The sequence below is a fragment of the Papio anubis genome, chromosome 6 (genome assembly GCF_008728515.1).
Source record: "Papio anubis isolate 15944 chromosome 6, Panubis1.0, whole genome shotgun sequence".
In the NCBI taxonomy this organism is placed as follows: Eukaryota; Metazoa; Chordata; class Mammalia; order Primates; family Cercopithecidae; genus Papio; species Papio anubis.
In genome coordinates this window covers 70,662,728-70,679,094 of record NC_044981.1, presented here as the reverse complement: position 1 = coordinate 70,679,094, position 16,367 = coordinate 70,662,728, and the positions used below count along the sequence as shown (strand labels likewise).

The following is a 16,367-nucleotide window of genomic DNA, read 5'->3' as shown; positions in this document are numbered from 1 at the left end:
AGTTCTCCTTGAAGAGGTCCTTCACATCCCTTGTAAGTTGGATTCCTAGGTATTTTATTCTCTTTGTAGGAACCGTGAGTGGGAGTTCACTCATGGTTTGGCTCTCTGTTTATCTGTTAATGGTGTATAGGAATGCTTGTGATTTTTTCACATTGATTTTGTATCCTGAGACTTTGCTGAAGTTGCTTGTCAGCATAAGGAGATTTTTGGGCTGAGACGATGGGGTTTTCTAAATACACAATCATGTCATCTGCAAAGAGGGACAATTTGACTTCCCCATTTCCCAATTGAATACCCTTTATTTCTTTCACTTGCCTGATTGCCCTAGCCAGAACTTCCAACACTATGTTGAATAGGAGTGGTGAGAGAGGGCATCCTTGTCTTGTGCGGGTTTTCAAAGGGAATGCTTCCAGTTTTTGCCCATTCAGTATGATATTGGCTGTGGGTTTGTCATAAATAGCTCTTATTGATTTTCCATCAATACTTAGTTTATTGAGAGTTTTTAGCATGAAGGGCTGTTGAATTTTATCAAAGGCCTTTTCTGCATCTATTGAGATAATCATGTGGTTTTTGTGGTTGGTTCTGTTTATGTGATGGATTAAGTTTATTGATTTGCGTATGTTGAACCAGACTTGCATACCAGGGATGAAGCCGACTTGATCGTAGAGGATAAGCTTTTTGATGTGCTACTGGACTATGTTTGCCAGTATTTTATTGAGGATTTTTACATCAGTGTTCATCAGGGATATTGATCTAAAATTCTCTTTTTTTGTTGTGTCTCTGCCAAGCTTTGGTATCAGCATTGATGTTGGCCTCATAAAATGAGTTAGGGAGGATTTCCTCTTTTTCTGTTGATTGGAATAGTTTCAGAGGGAATGGTACTAGCTCCTCTCTGTACCTCTGGTAAAATTCGACTGTGAATCTGTCTGGTCCTGAACTTTTTTTGGTTAGTAGGCTATTAATTATTGCCTCAGTTTCAGAGCCTGTTACTGGTCTATTTAGAGATTTCAGAGCCTGTTACTGGTCTATTTAGAGATTCAAGTTCTTCCTGGTTTAGTCTTGGGAGGGTGTATGTGTCCAGGAATTTATCCATTTCTTCTAGATTTTCTAGTTTATCTGCGTAGAGGTGTTTATTCTCTGATGGTAGTTTGTATTTCTGTGGGATCAGTAGTGATACCCCCTTTATCATTTTTTATTGCGTCTTTTGATTCTTCTCTCCTTCATTAGTCTTGCTAGCGGTCTATCAATTTTGTTGATCTTTTCAAAAAACCAGCTCCTGGATTCATTGATTTTTTTTTTTGAAGGGTTTTTTGTGTTTCTAGCTCCTTCAGTTCTGCTTTGATCTGAGTTATCTCTTGCCTTCTGTTAGCTTTTGAATGTGTTTGCTTTTGCTTCTCTAGTTCTTTTAATTGTCATGTTACGGTGTCGATTTTAGATCTTTCCTGCTTTCTCTTGTGGGCATTTAGTGCTATAAATTTCCCTCTACACACTGCTTTAAGTTAAGATGATTTAAATGTGTCCCAGAGATTCTGGTGCATTGTATCTTTGTTCTCACTGGTTTCAAAGAACATCTTTATTTCTGTCTTCATTTTGTTATTTACCCAGTAGTCATTTAGGAGCAAGTTGTTCAGTTTCCATGTAGTTGGGCAGTTTTTTGAGTGAGTTTCTTAATCCTGAGTTCTAATTTGATTACACTGTGGTCTGAGAGACAGTTTGTTGTGATTTCTGTTCTTTTACATCTGCTGAGGAGTGCTTTACTTCCAATTATGTGGTTGATTTTAGAATAAGTGTGATGTGGTGCTGAGAAGAATGCATATTCTGTTAATTTGGGGTGGAGAGTTCTGTAGGTGTCTATTAGGTCTGCTTGTTACAGAGCTGAGTTCAGGTTCTGGATATCCTTATTAACCTTCTGTCTCATTGATCTGTCTAATGTTGACAGTGGGGTGTTAAAGTCGCCCATTATTATTGTGTGGGATTCTAAGTCTCTTCCTGGGTCTCTAAGGATTTGCTTTATGAATCTGGGTGCTCCTGTATTGGGTGCATATATATTTAGGATAGTTAGCTCTTCTTATTGAATTGATCCCTTTACCATTATGTAATAGCTTTGTCTCTTTGATCTTTGTTGGTTTAAAGTCTGTTTTGTCAGAGACTAGGATTATAACTCCTGTGTTTTTTTTGCTTTCCATTTGCTTCGTAGATCTTCCTCCATCCCTTTATTTTGAGCCTATGTGTGTCTCTGCATGTGAGATGGGTCTCCTGAATACAGCACACTGATGGGTCTTGACTCTTTATCCAATTTGCCAGTCTGTGTCTTTTAATTGGGGCATTTAGCCCATTTACATTTAAGGTTAATATTGTTATGTGTGAATTTGATCCTGTCATTATGATGTTTGCTGGTTATTTTGGCCATTAATTGATGCCATTTCTTCATAGCGTCGATGGTCTTTACAATTTGGCCTGTTTTTGCAGTAGCTGGTACCAGTTGTTTCTTTTTCATGTTTAGTGCTTCCTTCAGGAGCTCTTGTAAGGCAGGCCTGGTGGTGACAAAATCTCTCAGCATTTGCTTGTCTCTGAAGCATTTTATTTCTCCTTCACTTATGAAGCTTAGTTTGGCCAGATATGAAATTCTGGGTTGAAAATTCTTTTCTTTTTTTTTTTTTTTTTTTTTTGAGATGGAGTCTCACTCTTTTGCCCAGGCTGGAGTGCAGTGGCCGGATCTCAGCTCACTGCAAGCTCCGCCTCCTGGGTTTACGCAGTCCTCCTGCCTCAGCCTCCCGAGTAGCTGGGACTATAGGCGCCCGCCACCTTACCCGGCCTGTTTTTTTTTTGTATTTTTTAGTAGAGACGGGGTTTCACCGTGTTAGCCAGGATGGTCTCGATCTCCTAACCTCGTGATCCGCCCGTCTCAGCCTCCCAAAGTGCTGGGATTACAGGCTTGAGCCACCGCGCCCAGCCAAAAATTCTTTTCTTTAAGAATGTTGAATATTGGCCCCCACTCTCTTCTGGCTTGTAGGGTTTCTGCTGAGATATCCACTGTTAGTCTGATGGATTTCCCTTTGTAGGTAACTCGACCTTTCTCTCTAGCTGCCCTTAACACTTTTTCCTTCATGTCAAGCTTGGGGCATCTGACAATTATGTGTCTTGGGGTTGCTCTTCTCGAGGAATATCTTTGGGGTGTTCTCTGCATTTCCTGAATTTGAATGTTGGCCTGCCTTGCTAGGTTGGGGAAGTTCTCCTGGATAATATCCTGAAGAGTGTTTTTCAACTTGGTTCCATTATTCACATCACTTTCAGGTACGCCAGTCAAACATAGATTTTTCACATAGTCTCATATTTCTTGGAGGCTTTGTTCGTTTCTTTTTACTCTTTTTCTCTAACCTTGTCTTCTTGCTTTATTTCATTAATTTGATCTTCAGTCACTGATACCCTTTCTTCCACTTGATCAAATTGGCTATTGAAGCTTGTGCATGCATTATGGAGTTCTTGTGCAATGGTTTTCAGCTCCATCAGGTCATTTAAGGTCCTGACCTCGTGATCTGCCCACCTCGGTCTCCCAAAATGCTGGGATTATAGGCGTGAGCCACTGCGCCTGGCCAAATTTTATGTTTTTACCACAATTTTAAAAAATATTATCTATCAGTCCTAATGTATACTACCTGAATACAAACCAAGCTACTGAATAGCCTGAAGTGAATGTATAGATAAATGTTTTTGTTGTTGGATGGAGTGTTCTGTGAATGTCAATTATGTGAGGTTGGTTGATATTACTTTTTCAGCTCATCTTCATACTTACTGATTTTCTGCTTACTTGTTCTATCAGTTATTGAGAAAGGGTTGTTGAAATCTCCAACTATAATTATGAATTTGTCTACTTATTTCAAAGTTGTATCAATTTTTGCCACGCATTTTGAAGCTCCCTTGGTAGGCACATACACATTTATGTGTTGGAGAATTCACCTCTATATTATTATGTAATGTCCCTCATTATCTTTCATAATCTTCCTTGTCCTTGTCTACTTTGTTCAAAATGAATATAGCTACTTCACCTTCTTTTGATTTGCATTTACATGTCATATGTCATATATCCCTTCACTCCTTTACTTTTAGGCTATTTAAGTCTTTATATTTAAAATGGTTTTGTGTTTTTGAAAGCATATTGCTCAATGTAAAATCTTAAGTTGAACTCCTGTATTTTGCTTACATTTTAGCATGTTTCATACTTAATCTACACTATAGTAGAGCTTTAATGTTTATCACACTGACTTTATATTTTCAGCAAACACCTTTAAAATTTTACAGTTACACATTAAAACAAATCCATATAGTAAACTTATGATATCTATGAGGTCTGCCTTCTCTGAGGGAGATACCAAATAATAAAAGACCTAACAAAATCCATGCTTTAAAAGATCTTCATTTATGTTTGTCTCATGACATTCATAGAAGTGAATTAAAGAGAAAAATTTTTTTTTAACTTCATTACTAAATAAGTAACTGCCACAACCAGAGTTGCTAACTCTTCTCCATGTTTTTTTTTTTTTTTTTTTTTTTTTCGGGGGGACGGAGTCTCGCTCTGTCTCCCAGGCTGGAGTGTAGTGGCGCGATCTCAGCTCACTGCAAGCTCTGCCTCCTGGGTTCATGCCACTCTCCTCCCTCAGCCTCCCAAGTAGCTGGGACTACAGGCGCCCACCACCACGCCTGGCTAATTTTTTGAAGTTTTTAGTAAACACAGGGTTTCACCGTGTTAGCCAGGATGGTCTCGATCTCCTGACCTCGTGATCCGCCCGCCTCAGCCTCCCAAAGTGCTGGGATTACAGGCGTGAGCCACCGCGCCCGGCCAACTCTTCTCCATTTCTAACTTTCTGAATAAGAAACTTTGAAACAAACTTTGCCGACATTATAAGGAATAGAAGGGCATTGCATCTGGGGAATGTTAATGTAGGGAAGAAGAGGACTATTTTAATAAAAATTATGTTCAGAGTCTCTTTCATATCGTGAGAGGCTAACCTTAAAATCTTTTTTTTCTTTTCTTTTTCTTTTTCTCTTTTTGAGACAGAGTCTCGCTCTGTTGCCTACGCTGGAGTGCAGTGGCCTGATCTCAGCTCACTGCAAACTCTGCCTCCCAGGTTCACGCTATTCTCCTGCCTCAGCCTCTCAAGTAGCTGGGACTACAGGTGCCCGCCACCACGCCCGGCTAATTTTTTTGTATTTTTTTAGTAGAGATGGGGTTTGTTAGCCAGGATGGTCTCAATCTCCTGACCTCGTGATCCACCTACCTCAGCCTCCCAAAGTGCTGGGATTACAGGCGTGAGCCACCACGCCCGGGCTCTTAAAATCTTTTTTGTTTCATTTTTTGTTTGTCTTTTTGTTTTTTTGAGACAGTCTCGCTCTGTCACCCAGGGTGAAGTTCAAGATCAGCCTGGGCAACATGGCGAAACCCCATGTTTACCCAAAAAAAGAAAAGCAAAAGTTAGCTGGGTGTGGTAGAGTATGCCTGTAGTCTCAGCTACTCTGGAGGTAGAGGTAGAAGGATGGCTTCAGCCCAGGAGGTGGAGGCTGCAATGAGCCACTACTCCCAGCTCAGTTTTCTTAAATCACAAATACATTTCCTTTTTTTAAGGTGAATATCCCTTTATTCAATTCAGTTTTGTAAAACAACCATTGTAGGCCAGGCACAGTGGCTCACGCCTAAAATCCCAGCACTTTGGGAGGCCAGGGTGGGAGGGTCATTTGAGGGACAGAGTTCAAGACCAACCTGGCCAACATGGTAAAAACCCGACCTCTACTAAAAAAAATACAGAAATTAGCTGGGTGTGGTGGCGGGTGCCTGTCGTCCTAGCTGCTCAGGAGGCTAAGGCAGGAGAATCACTTGAACCTGGAAGCGGAGATTGCAGTGAGCCAAGATTGTGCCACTGCACTCCAGCCTGGGGGACAGAGTGCGACTCGGTCTGAGGGGAAAAAAAAAAACCCAAAGTAGCCATTGTAGTTTGGGCCAGCAAAAGTCTCATGGTTCACTCATTACAGTATAGTCCCTGGACTGATAGCTATTTCTCTACATGGTGTGTTTTGAAGATTGTAGAATTCAGTAATTAATGTAAACTATGTCTTGATCTGATTCACTGTCTTGTATTATCTTCTTTAGGGGCACACTGAGTTGCCTGAAAGCAAGAAATCTTTTAAATTAATGTCCTTTTTGTTAAAATTTGAGCTATGGAATTTTTGCTTATTAGTGATGAAAGTAACAGGTCTCAAGAACGTGCCCTCTGGGGGCCAGATGTTTTAAGCATTGCTCTTTCTGTGTAAGATTTCACAAGGCTTTCAGATTGTCCTCATTTTCATAATATTAATATGGTCATAAGCTTGAACTGGCGTAAGTCCTATGAGAAAGTTTGGATCATAAATAAATTTAATATATCATAATTTCTCTTTGTGATATAAATGACTATTGTTATTTGTTTTGATATAGATGTATAAAAAATAACTAAGGCAATAAAAAATTAGAACCAGGCCAGGCGCAGTGGCTCACACCTGTAATCCCAGCACCTTGGGAGGCCAAGGCAGGTGGATCACCTGAGGTCGGGAGTTCAAGACCAACCTGACCAATATGGAGAAACCCCATCTCTACTGAAAATACAAAATTAGCCTGGCATGATGGTGCATGCATGTAATCTTAGCTACTCAGGAGGCTGAGACAAGAGAATTGCTTGAACCCGGGAGGTGGAGGTTGTGGTGAGCTGAGATCGTGCCATTGCACTGCAGCCTACCTAGGCAACAAGAGCGAAACTCTTATCTCAAAAAAAATTAGAGCCAATGGAAGATCACTTTACAGAGTCATTGTTACCACCTCACCAGTGTACAAGTTCTTTCTCTTTATTTTCTAGTTTCATAAAAAATACTATGCTGCTAGTTCTTCATGGTTTATTAACTGAACTGTTTAAAATGAAATAAACAATACATAACACTTTTATTCAGATATAATACATATAACATACAATTCACCCATTTAAAGTATACAATTCAGTGTGTTTCATTTCTTCATAAAGAAGCCTAGTACCCATTAGCAATCTCTGTTTTCTTCCAATCCCTCCTCCAGCCCTATGCAACTGTCAGTCTTTTCTCTATCTCTGGCTTTTTGTATTCTGGACATTTTGTATAAATAGAACCATAAAATAGGTGGTTTTTATGAGTAGATTCTTTCAGTTAGCATGTTTTCAAGGATTTTCTATGATATCATATGTATTAGCACTTCATTTCTATTTCAAATATTTGATCGTATAAATGTAACACTTTATTTTTCCATTTGTCAGTGAGCATTTTTCTTATGCTTTTGGGCTATTATGAATGATGTGGGGACATATGCTTTACTCTAGATTTAGAGTGTGCCCTTGGTTTTTTTAAGTTTATTTTTATTTTTTTGAGACCAAGTCTTGCTCTGTCATGCCCAGGCTAGAGTGTAGTGGCGTGATTTTGGCTCCCTGCAACTTCTGCCTCACAGGTTCAAGTGATTCTCCCGCCTCAGTCTCCCAAGTAGCTGGGATTATAGGCACTCGCCACCATGCCCTGCTAATTTTTTGTATTTTAGTAGAGACAGAGTTTCATCGTATTGGCCAGGCTGGTCTCAAACTCCCAACCTCAGGTGATCTGCCCACCTCAGCCTCCCAAAGTGCTGACATTACAGGCATGAGCCATCGTGCTCAGCCTAACAAGATTTTTGGTTTTTTTATGTGTGACAGTCTCACTTTGTTGCTCAGGCTGGAGTGCATTGGCTCAATTTCAGCTCACTGCATAGAATGTGTCCTTGTTTTAAAACATTAAATGTTTATGTTATAATTTTATTTGCAAATAGTAATTTTCCTTGCCTGAAGATAATCTGATAGTTATCAAACTTTGCTAATAATTTCCTTGGTTCGAGAGATTGATGGTTCTAAAGAAGAAAGATTTACTGAGTTTTTAATATAAAGCGAACTGTGGCTGTGCGCAATGACTCACGCCTGTAATCCCAGCACTTTGGGAGGCTGAGGCGGGCGGATTACTTGAGGTCAGGAGTTTGAGATCCGCCTGACCAACACCTGAAACCCCATCTCTACTAAAATACAAAAATTGGCTCGGCGTGGTGGTGTGTGCCTGTAATCCCAGCTACTTGGGAAGCTGAAGCAGGAGAATCACTTAAATCCAGGATGTGGAGGTTACAGTGAGTTGAGATCGCACCACTGCACTCCAGCCTAGGCAACAGAGCGAGACTCCGTCTCAAAAAAATAGAAATAAATAAGTAAATAAAGTGAACTGTTACATTAATTATATTTGAATTATTTTGTATCAAATAGATATTTGGTGCTTGAAAAACTGAAGAAGGAAGACGCTGACCGAATTCATATATTCAGTTCTTTTTTCTATAAACGCCTTAATCAGAGAGAGAGGAGAAATCATGAAACAACTAATCTGTCGTAAGTCAAACTCTGAAAATATTTAACAGATGTAAGTCACTCAAATTTAACTAAGTAAAAAATCACGTACTTGAAAGAAAACACAAATCTCTGCAATTCTTTTGCTTACTTTTTAAATTCTCCAGCCAGGAAGAGAACACACTAAATAAGTCAGTTCCATTTTCATGCTTCATGGGTTCATATTCACCTGCCTTAGACTAACTTTGTGCTAGTTTTGGAATTTTTTTTAACAACTTACTTATATTGAGGCAATATCATTTACTTATCAGTTTACAAAATTAATATAATTCATAACATTCTAATACTTTCAGAATACCTAGAATTTATAAATGTTCTAGGTCAAATATGTAGAATAGTGTTTCCCAGATGTGACTAATAGGTTTTTTTTTAATTACTTAGATACTTACTAACTACAGATTACTCTGTTTTATCCTAGGTGTTTATCCATAATAGAAAGGAACCTGTGAATCTATACTCTTAATAAGCCCTTTGGGTGATTCTTCTCAGACAAATTAAGGAAATACTATTGTACATAGTAGGCCTGATTTGTTTTTTTTTCAAGACAGGGTATCACTCTGTCACCCAGGCTGGAGGGCATTGGTATAATCTTGTCTTACTGCAACCTCCACCTCCCACTCTCAAGTGATCCTTCCACCTCAGCCTCTCAAGTAGCTGGGACTAAGACACATGCCACCCTACCCAGCTAATTTTTGTATTTTTTGTAGAGACAGAGTTTCACCATGTTTCCCAGGCTGGTTTCAAACTCCTGGGCTCAAGGAATCTGCTCGCCTCTGCCTCCCAAAGTACTGGGATTTCAGGTGTGAGCCACCATGCCCACCTATTTTCTTTAGAATTCTTCTCCATATAGTGATGGCATCTAGCTCTGATAATTTGCTGGTAATTGATCAGAAGATACACTTAAGAATTAGTAGATTTTTAAATTTAAAACTAGTCTTAGATGTCTTGAATTGATGGCTGCTATGCATGATAATAAATAATAATAAATAATATTTTCTCTTATTTCAGCAATTCCTAATGTTGCCTCTTAGAGTTGATAATAGTCATTGGTTTTGACCAGTGCTCATAGCTATATTGCTTCATCTACCATCAGATAATGCTCACTTTTCCTACTGTTTTCTCCCCAGTTACCCTAAGTTTTGCTTGGCTACACCTCTCAATATAGTTGCCAGTACCAATTCTGCAGTAATAAAAATAGTAAAGAGAAGTCTAGGCAAGATAAGCACTAGAACTTCCGCCCCTCAGATGGAGTAACAGGAGTAAAATATCTTTCTCCAAATTCAACAGTGGGTAGTCCCATGCCTTCCTAGTTTCAATCCAACAAGTTCTATTTTCTTTCCCCAGTTTGTCAAACCATTTTATGCAACTGTTTGAGCTATTACATCTGAATCTTCTTAATTTATAAATCACTACATATAAGCTGGAGCACTAGAAATATTTCAGAAGCTTATAATTTATCTCTTTCTTACAGAATACAGCAAAAGCGACATGGGAGAGTAAAAACATGGACCCGGCATGTAGATATTTTTGAGAAGGATTTTATTTTTGTACCCCTTAATGAAGCGTGAGTAAGGATTTCCTTTATGTAAATGATGGCAATTTTTAAATAATTAGTATGAGGTGAAGAATTCATTTTAAAACATCTTTCTGAAATCTCTTGTATATATTCATATTTGTACTGCCTGTTTTACAAGAATTAATGCAGTTTCACAGTGAATCATGTAAGATACTGAATTTTACAGACAGTAGACCAGATACCTTTCTAATCTCATTTTATTCATTAATGTCAAATAATACTATTTTTTTTTAAGTGGTGCTTATTGTCTAGCAAATAATCTATAGAAAAGTATTATTTTTACAAAAAGATGATTAGGTCACATAAAGGAGTTGGAATCTTAAGTTTAAAATACACTTCTGTTTTTAACCAGAAGGGAGAAATGATGGTTGGATTTATGCCATTTTTCAATTAAAAACCATGCAGACTACTTGAAGAAGTTTCTGAGTAAATGGAGGTGTTTAAATATTTATATTATTCTCTCACAATGACTAGATAGTATTATTTTACAAGTAAGACTTAAAAGTTTTTTGTATTTTGTTCTTTTGTTTTTCTATGCCCTCGATCCAAAGACCACCAGAAATACACTTGTAGTTGGAAAACTTTGTTTATTACTTACATCAAGGAATAACACACACCATGGGCAGCTCTGGAGCCTCTCATTAAAAGGGAGTTTCAAAGAATCTGTGAAAGCATCTGGGCTTTCCTTGGGTGATAATGGGGGAGGGTCTAAAGTAGTGGTGGTTTGCCTAGGTAAAGAAGTAGCATTCACTTATTAATAAAGAAGAAGAATGTTGACTATTTTGTGGTTTCCAACTGTAACCTTATATTTTTCTCTGCTTAGACAAATTATGATATGGCCCTACTTTGTCTCACTCTATCATGGTTGCAGAATATGCTTTCCTGGAGTTGGTATTCTATGAGATTGTTTATGTATAATAAGTCTAGCTGTGCTAAGCTAGCTTCCGAATTTTTTTTTTTTTTTTAACTTTTGTAGAGGTGGGTATCTCACTGTGTTGCTCAGGCTGGTCTTGAACTCTTGGCCTCAAGCCATCCCCCCCCCCCCCCCACCTCAGGCTCCCAAGTAGCTGGGATTATAGACATGAGCCACTGCTCCTGGCAGAGCTATATATTTTTAAATTCATATTATCATAGTAACATTTAAAACATTTAAAACTAGTTGATTTCTTCATTCTCTTCAAAATAAGGTTTTGGCTGGGTGTGGTGGCTCACGCCTATAATCCCAGCACTTTGGGAGGCCAAGGGGGTGGAGTACTTGAGGTCAGGGATTCAAGGCCAGGTTGGCCAACGTGGTGAAACCTGTGTCTCTACTGAAAATACAAAAATTAGCTGGGCGTGGTGGTGTGTGCCTGTCATCCTAGGTACTCAGGAGGCTGAGGCAGGAGGATCGCCTGAACCCAGGAGGCAGAAGTTGCAGTGAGCCAAGATCATGCCTCTGCATTCCAGCCTGGGCAGTAGAGTGAGACTCCATCTCAAAAAGAAAGAATGAAAAGAGGTTTCTTGACTGGGTACAAATTTGTCTTGTAAAGTAACATGTGAACAGCTTACTAGGTGAAAGGGAGGAAAGCCATTTGTCAGAAATGAATTATAAACATTTTAAATAGAAATATAATTTGATTACACAAGATTTAGGGATAGAGGCACATCCCTCTTAATCACTATACCTGTGCATGGAAGTTATTATCAGTGCTTCCAGTCATCTTAGTGAGAGGTAGAGAATGAACTCTGTAAGAGGACTCTACCATTTATAGATTTAAAAATAGCCTATAAATCAAGAGAGCTTGTTCTTGTTTTTGCTTTTTTTTTTTTTTTTGAAGAGATAAAGCTACGAATACTTATGCATTAATTATGTTAGATTGGCTGCCATATATTTGTCATCTGTTTTGTTTTTATTTTTTCTGGTGGTACCAATTTTTTTTTCTTTCTTTTTTTTTTTTTTTTCTCTCATGATAGAGTCTCTCTGTGTCATCCAGACTGGAATGTAGCAGCATGATGTCAGTTTAGTGCAGCCTCAACCTCCCAGGCTTAAGCGATCCTCTATCCTCAACCTCCTGAGTAGCTGGGACTATAGGTACATGCTACCACGCCTGGCTAATTTTTGTGTTTTTTTTAGAGGATGGGGTTTTGCCATGCTGCCCAGACTGGTCTCAAACTCCAGAGCCCAAGCAATCCACCTGCCTTATCCTCTCAAAGTGCTGGAATTACAGGCATGTGCCACTGTACCTGGCCCAATTTTTTTCTTAAGTTTCTAAGCTGTTTATTAAAATTGTTATAGTAATTTTCAGAAACACAAATTTGATGTATGGGTCTAATCCATCTTAAGTGAAATTGCCTAGGTATTTTGTTTTGTTTTGTTTTTTAGAGACAGAGTCTCATTCTGTTGCCCAGGCTGGAGTACAGTGGTGCAATCATAGCTCACTGAAGCTTCAAACTCTTAGGCTTAAGCGATCCTCCTGTCTCAGCCTCCCAAGTAGCTAGAACTACAGGTGTGTGCCATAGGCCCAGCTAATTTTTTTTATTTTTTTATTTTTTTTAGAGATGGGGTCTAGCTGTGTTGCCCAGACTGGTCTCAAACTTCTGGCCTCAAGCAGTTCCCCCACCTCAGCCTCCCATAGCACCAGGATTACAGGTGTGAGCCACTGAGCCTGGCCAGAAGTCTGTGTTAGCATCTCTCCTGCTGTTAAAGTTAATGTAGCTATTATTAAAAGGAATCATAAAAGCAAAACCCTGGCTTAAAGGAAGTAATTGTTGGAAGTAATGGTCTGATTCAGCTTTCTCTTCTTAGGCCAAAAAGGATTTTTCCTAGTTTTTAGGTGAGGAAATTTGTAGTTTAGCCATATTGGCATAGCTAAGAAATGTTAAGAACTGTGATAGGGTTTATTACAGCAGTAGGTTGAGAGTCACTGTATTACACTGTATTTCATCAATTTTATTTTATTTATTTTGAGATGGGGTCTCACTCTGTCTCCCACGCTGGAGTGCAGTGGCACCATATTGGCTCACTACAACCTCCGCCTCCCAGGCTCAAACTATCCTCCCACCTCAGCCCCCAACCCCAGTAGCTTGGACCACAGGCACGTGCCATCACACCCAGCTAATATTTTGTGTTTTTGGTAGAGATTGGGTTTTGCCACGTTGCCCAGGCCAGTCTCCAACTCCTGAACTCAAGCGATCCACCTGCCTCAGCCTCCCAAAGTGTTGGGATTACAGGTGTGAGCCACCATATCCGGCATCAATTTTTAAAACACATTTTTTTCTCATTGCAACATGTCTGAAGTTGAGATGTGACTTTATAAATAAAATTAGCTTTGTGTTAGAAATGATGAAACGAGGAGGTTGGTGCGTTAGCCTGATCTAAATCCATAGGGTACTAAGGATTAATAATGAAGAACAGGAGAGAAGCAAGCGTTCATCCATCTGGCCTTCGCAATACTGAAGATGAAGCCAGCCAGCCTATGAGAGCCATTTCTACTGGATACTGTTCGATGAAGAGATAGATAGTGCTGTTTCTTATTACTGCCTTGGGTACTCTAATCTTTTGCAAAAATGAGAATGTGGAATAATTTTTATCCATGGCAAGATAATTTGTTTTTCATCCAGCAAATATTTATTGAAAACCCTATCATAGGACAAACATTATTGTACTTGACCAATAAGCTTCCTGACATCTATAGCCTATTCCTTGTATTCCAACAGAGCCCTGTGTCTAGCAAAAAATGAATGTTAGCCAGTACTGTACAGCTTATTGCTTGTGTCCTGTACTCTACTGTTGGGAACATTGATACCTGAATTCATCTGTATCATAAGCACCTGCTTGATAGCTGGAACTGTCTACTAATACTTAAATTTTTGTACAAGGACTAAATTAGATATGTTATTTATTTTTAATGTATTAAATTTCAATATAGCATAAGATAAAACATTACTTATATATGTATTTTGATATTAAGCCTTTCCTATCTTAATAACACACAGTAACAGTAAAAAGAACAAAACTATATATGCAATTCTTAGAAAATGTTGAAAATCATATAACCTAATATAACTGCTGAAGATAGTTTAATCTTTTTTTTTTTTTTTTTTTTTTTTTTTTGAGATGGAGTCTTACTCTGTCGCCCAGGGTGGAGTGCAGTGGCACAATCTTGGCTCACTGCAACCTCCGCCTTCCGGGTTCAAGCAGTTCTCCTGCCTCAGCCTCCCGAGTAGCTGGGACTGCAGGTGCACACTGCCACGCCCAGCTAATTTTTTGTATTTTAGTAGAGACACGGTTTCACCGTGTTGCCCAGGCTCTTCTCAAACTCCTGAATTCAGTCCTGAATTCAGGCAATCCGTCCTCTTCGGCCTCCCAAAGTGCTAGGATTACAGGCGTGAGCCACCGCCCCTGGCCGATAGTTTAATCTTTTTCCATCTCTTTACATAAAGAGAAGGCAAAGGGGAATGATGAGTTGCAAAATGACATACTTGACAGAAAAAGCAATGAATTTTTCATTCAAAAAACAAGAAAAGGTTCAGGGATTGTTTGCAAAAGTAAATACAGGCTACATAATTTTAATACAAACTATGTTATTTTTGAATAGACATTGTATTCTGTTACTGAATCAATGATCACATAAAACAAGATTAATTTGAGAATTTTTTAAAAATAAGGTTTTTGTTTTGTTTTGTTTTGTTTTGTTTTTGAGATGGAGTCTTGCTCTGTCACCTCCAAGCTGGAGTGCAGTGGCACAATCTTAGCGTACTGCAACCTGTGCCTCCTGGGTTCAAGTGATTCTCCTGCCTCAGCCTACTGAGTAGCATTTTAGTAGAGACAGGGTTTCACCATGTTGGCCAGACTGGTCTCGAACTCCTGACCTCAAGTGATCCGTCTGTCTCAGCCTCCCAAAGTGCTGGGATTACAGGCGTGAGCTACCCCACGGCCAGAATTAGACATTTTTAATAAATTCATTGGCAAGAACTTTAAAACAAAAACTTTTAATTGATATGTATTGCCAAATATAATAAACTTTTCTAATAACATATTTAGTTATTTCATTTGTTTTTTACAGTGCACACTGGTTTTTGGCTGTTGTTTGTTTCCCCGGTTTGGAAAAACCAAAGTATGAACCTAATCCTCATTACCATGAAAATGCTGTCATACAGAAATGTTCAACTGTAGAGGACAGTTGTATTTCTTCTTCAGCCAGTGAAATGGACAGTTGTTCACAAAACTCTTCTGCCAAGCCTGTAATTAAGAAGATGCTAAACAAAAAACATTGCATAGCTGTAACTGATTCCAATCCTGGGCAGGAAGAAAGTGACCCTCGTTATAAGAGAAACATATGCAGTGTAAAATATAGTGTGAAAAAAATAAATCATACTGCGAGTGAAAATGAAGAATTGAATAAAGGAGAATCTACATCCCAGAAAGGTGCTGATAGGACTAAAAGTGAGAATGGCCTACAGAATGAAGGTTTAAGTTCCACGCATCATACAGGTACGTATCTAAATGCTTTGAAAGAATGAAAAAATTCAGAATAATCTGGATTTTTTAATAAACAGGATTAAGATCCTGTTTAAAAAAAAAAAAAAATCAGGTTAATGGCTGGGTGTGTTGGCTCACACTTATAATCCCAGCACTTTGGGAGGCCAAGGTGGGAGGATCACTTGAAGCCAGGAGTTTGAGACCAGCCTGGGCAACATAGCGAGACCCCATCTCCAAAAAATAAATAAATAGAAAATTTTTAAAGAATTTACTTATAACAATATAGTAACACAACTTACTTTTATACTGAAGTGTAATTATAATAACATTCACTCATTTTATGAGTGTAGCTTAATGAACTTTTTTTTTTTTTTTTTAAATTTATTTATTATTATTATACTTTAAGTTGTAGGGTACATGTGCATAACATGCAGGTTTGTTACATATGTATACTTGTGCCATGTTGGTGTGCTGCACCCATCAACTCGTCATTTACATCAGGTATAACTCCCAATGCAATCCCTCCCCCCTCCCCCCTCCCCATGATAGGCCCCGGTGTGTGATGTTCCCCTTCCTGAGTCCAAGTGATCTCATTGTTCAGTTCCCACCTATGAGTGAGAACATGCGGTGTTTGGTTTTCTGTTCTTGTGATAGTTTGCTAAGAATGATGGTTTCCAGCTGCATCCATGTCCCTACAAAGGACGCAAACTCATCCTTTTTTATGGCTGCATAGTATTCCATGGTATATATGTGCCACATTTTCTTAATCCAATCTGTCACTGATGGACATTTGGGTTGATTCCAAGTCTTTGCTATTGTGAATAGTGCTGCAATAAACATACGTGTGCATGTGTCTTTATAGCAGCAT

General features: G+C 38.8%; 1 protein-coding gene across 13 annotated transcripts in view; it reads left to right on the top strand.

Annotated features, from left to right (window-relative positions):
* Positions 1–15,557, top strand: part of SENP6 (SUMO specific peptidase 6) — a 102,125-nt gene extending 86,568 nt beyond the window's left edge. For 11 of the 13 annotated variants that reach the window (XM_031667227.1, XM_031667224.1, XM_031667225.1 and 8 more), the window contains 3 exons: positions 8,325–8,444; positions 9,934–10,026; positions 15,084–15,555. In XM_031667227.1, the coding sequence (XP_031523087.1) occupies positions 8,325–8,444; positions 9,934–10,026; positions 15,084–15,540 (670 nt within the window). In that variant the 3' untranslated portion in view covers positions 15,541–15,555. Of the gene's footprint in view, positions 1–8,324; positions 8,445–9,933; positions 10,027–15,083 lie in introns of all 13 variants that reach the window. The other 2 variants (XM_031667226.1, XM_031667228.1) reach the window with 2 other exon arrangements.
* The last annotated feature ends 810 nt before the right edge of the window (positions 15,558–16,367 follow it).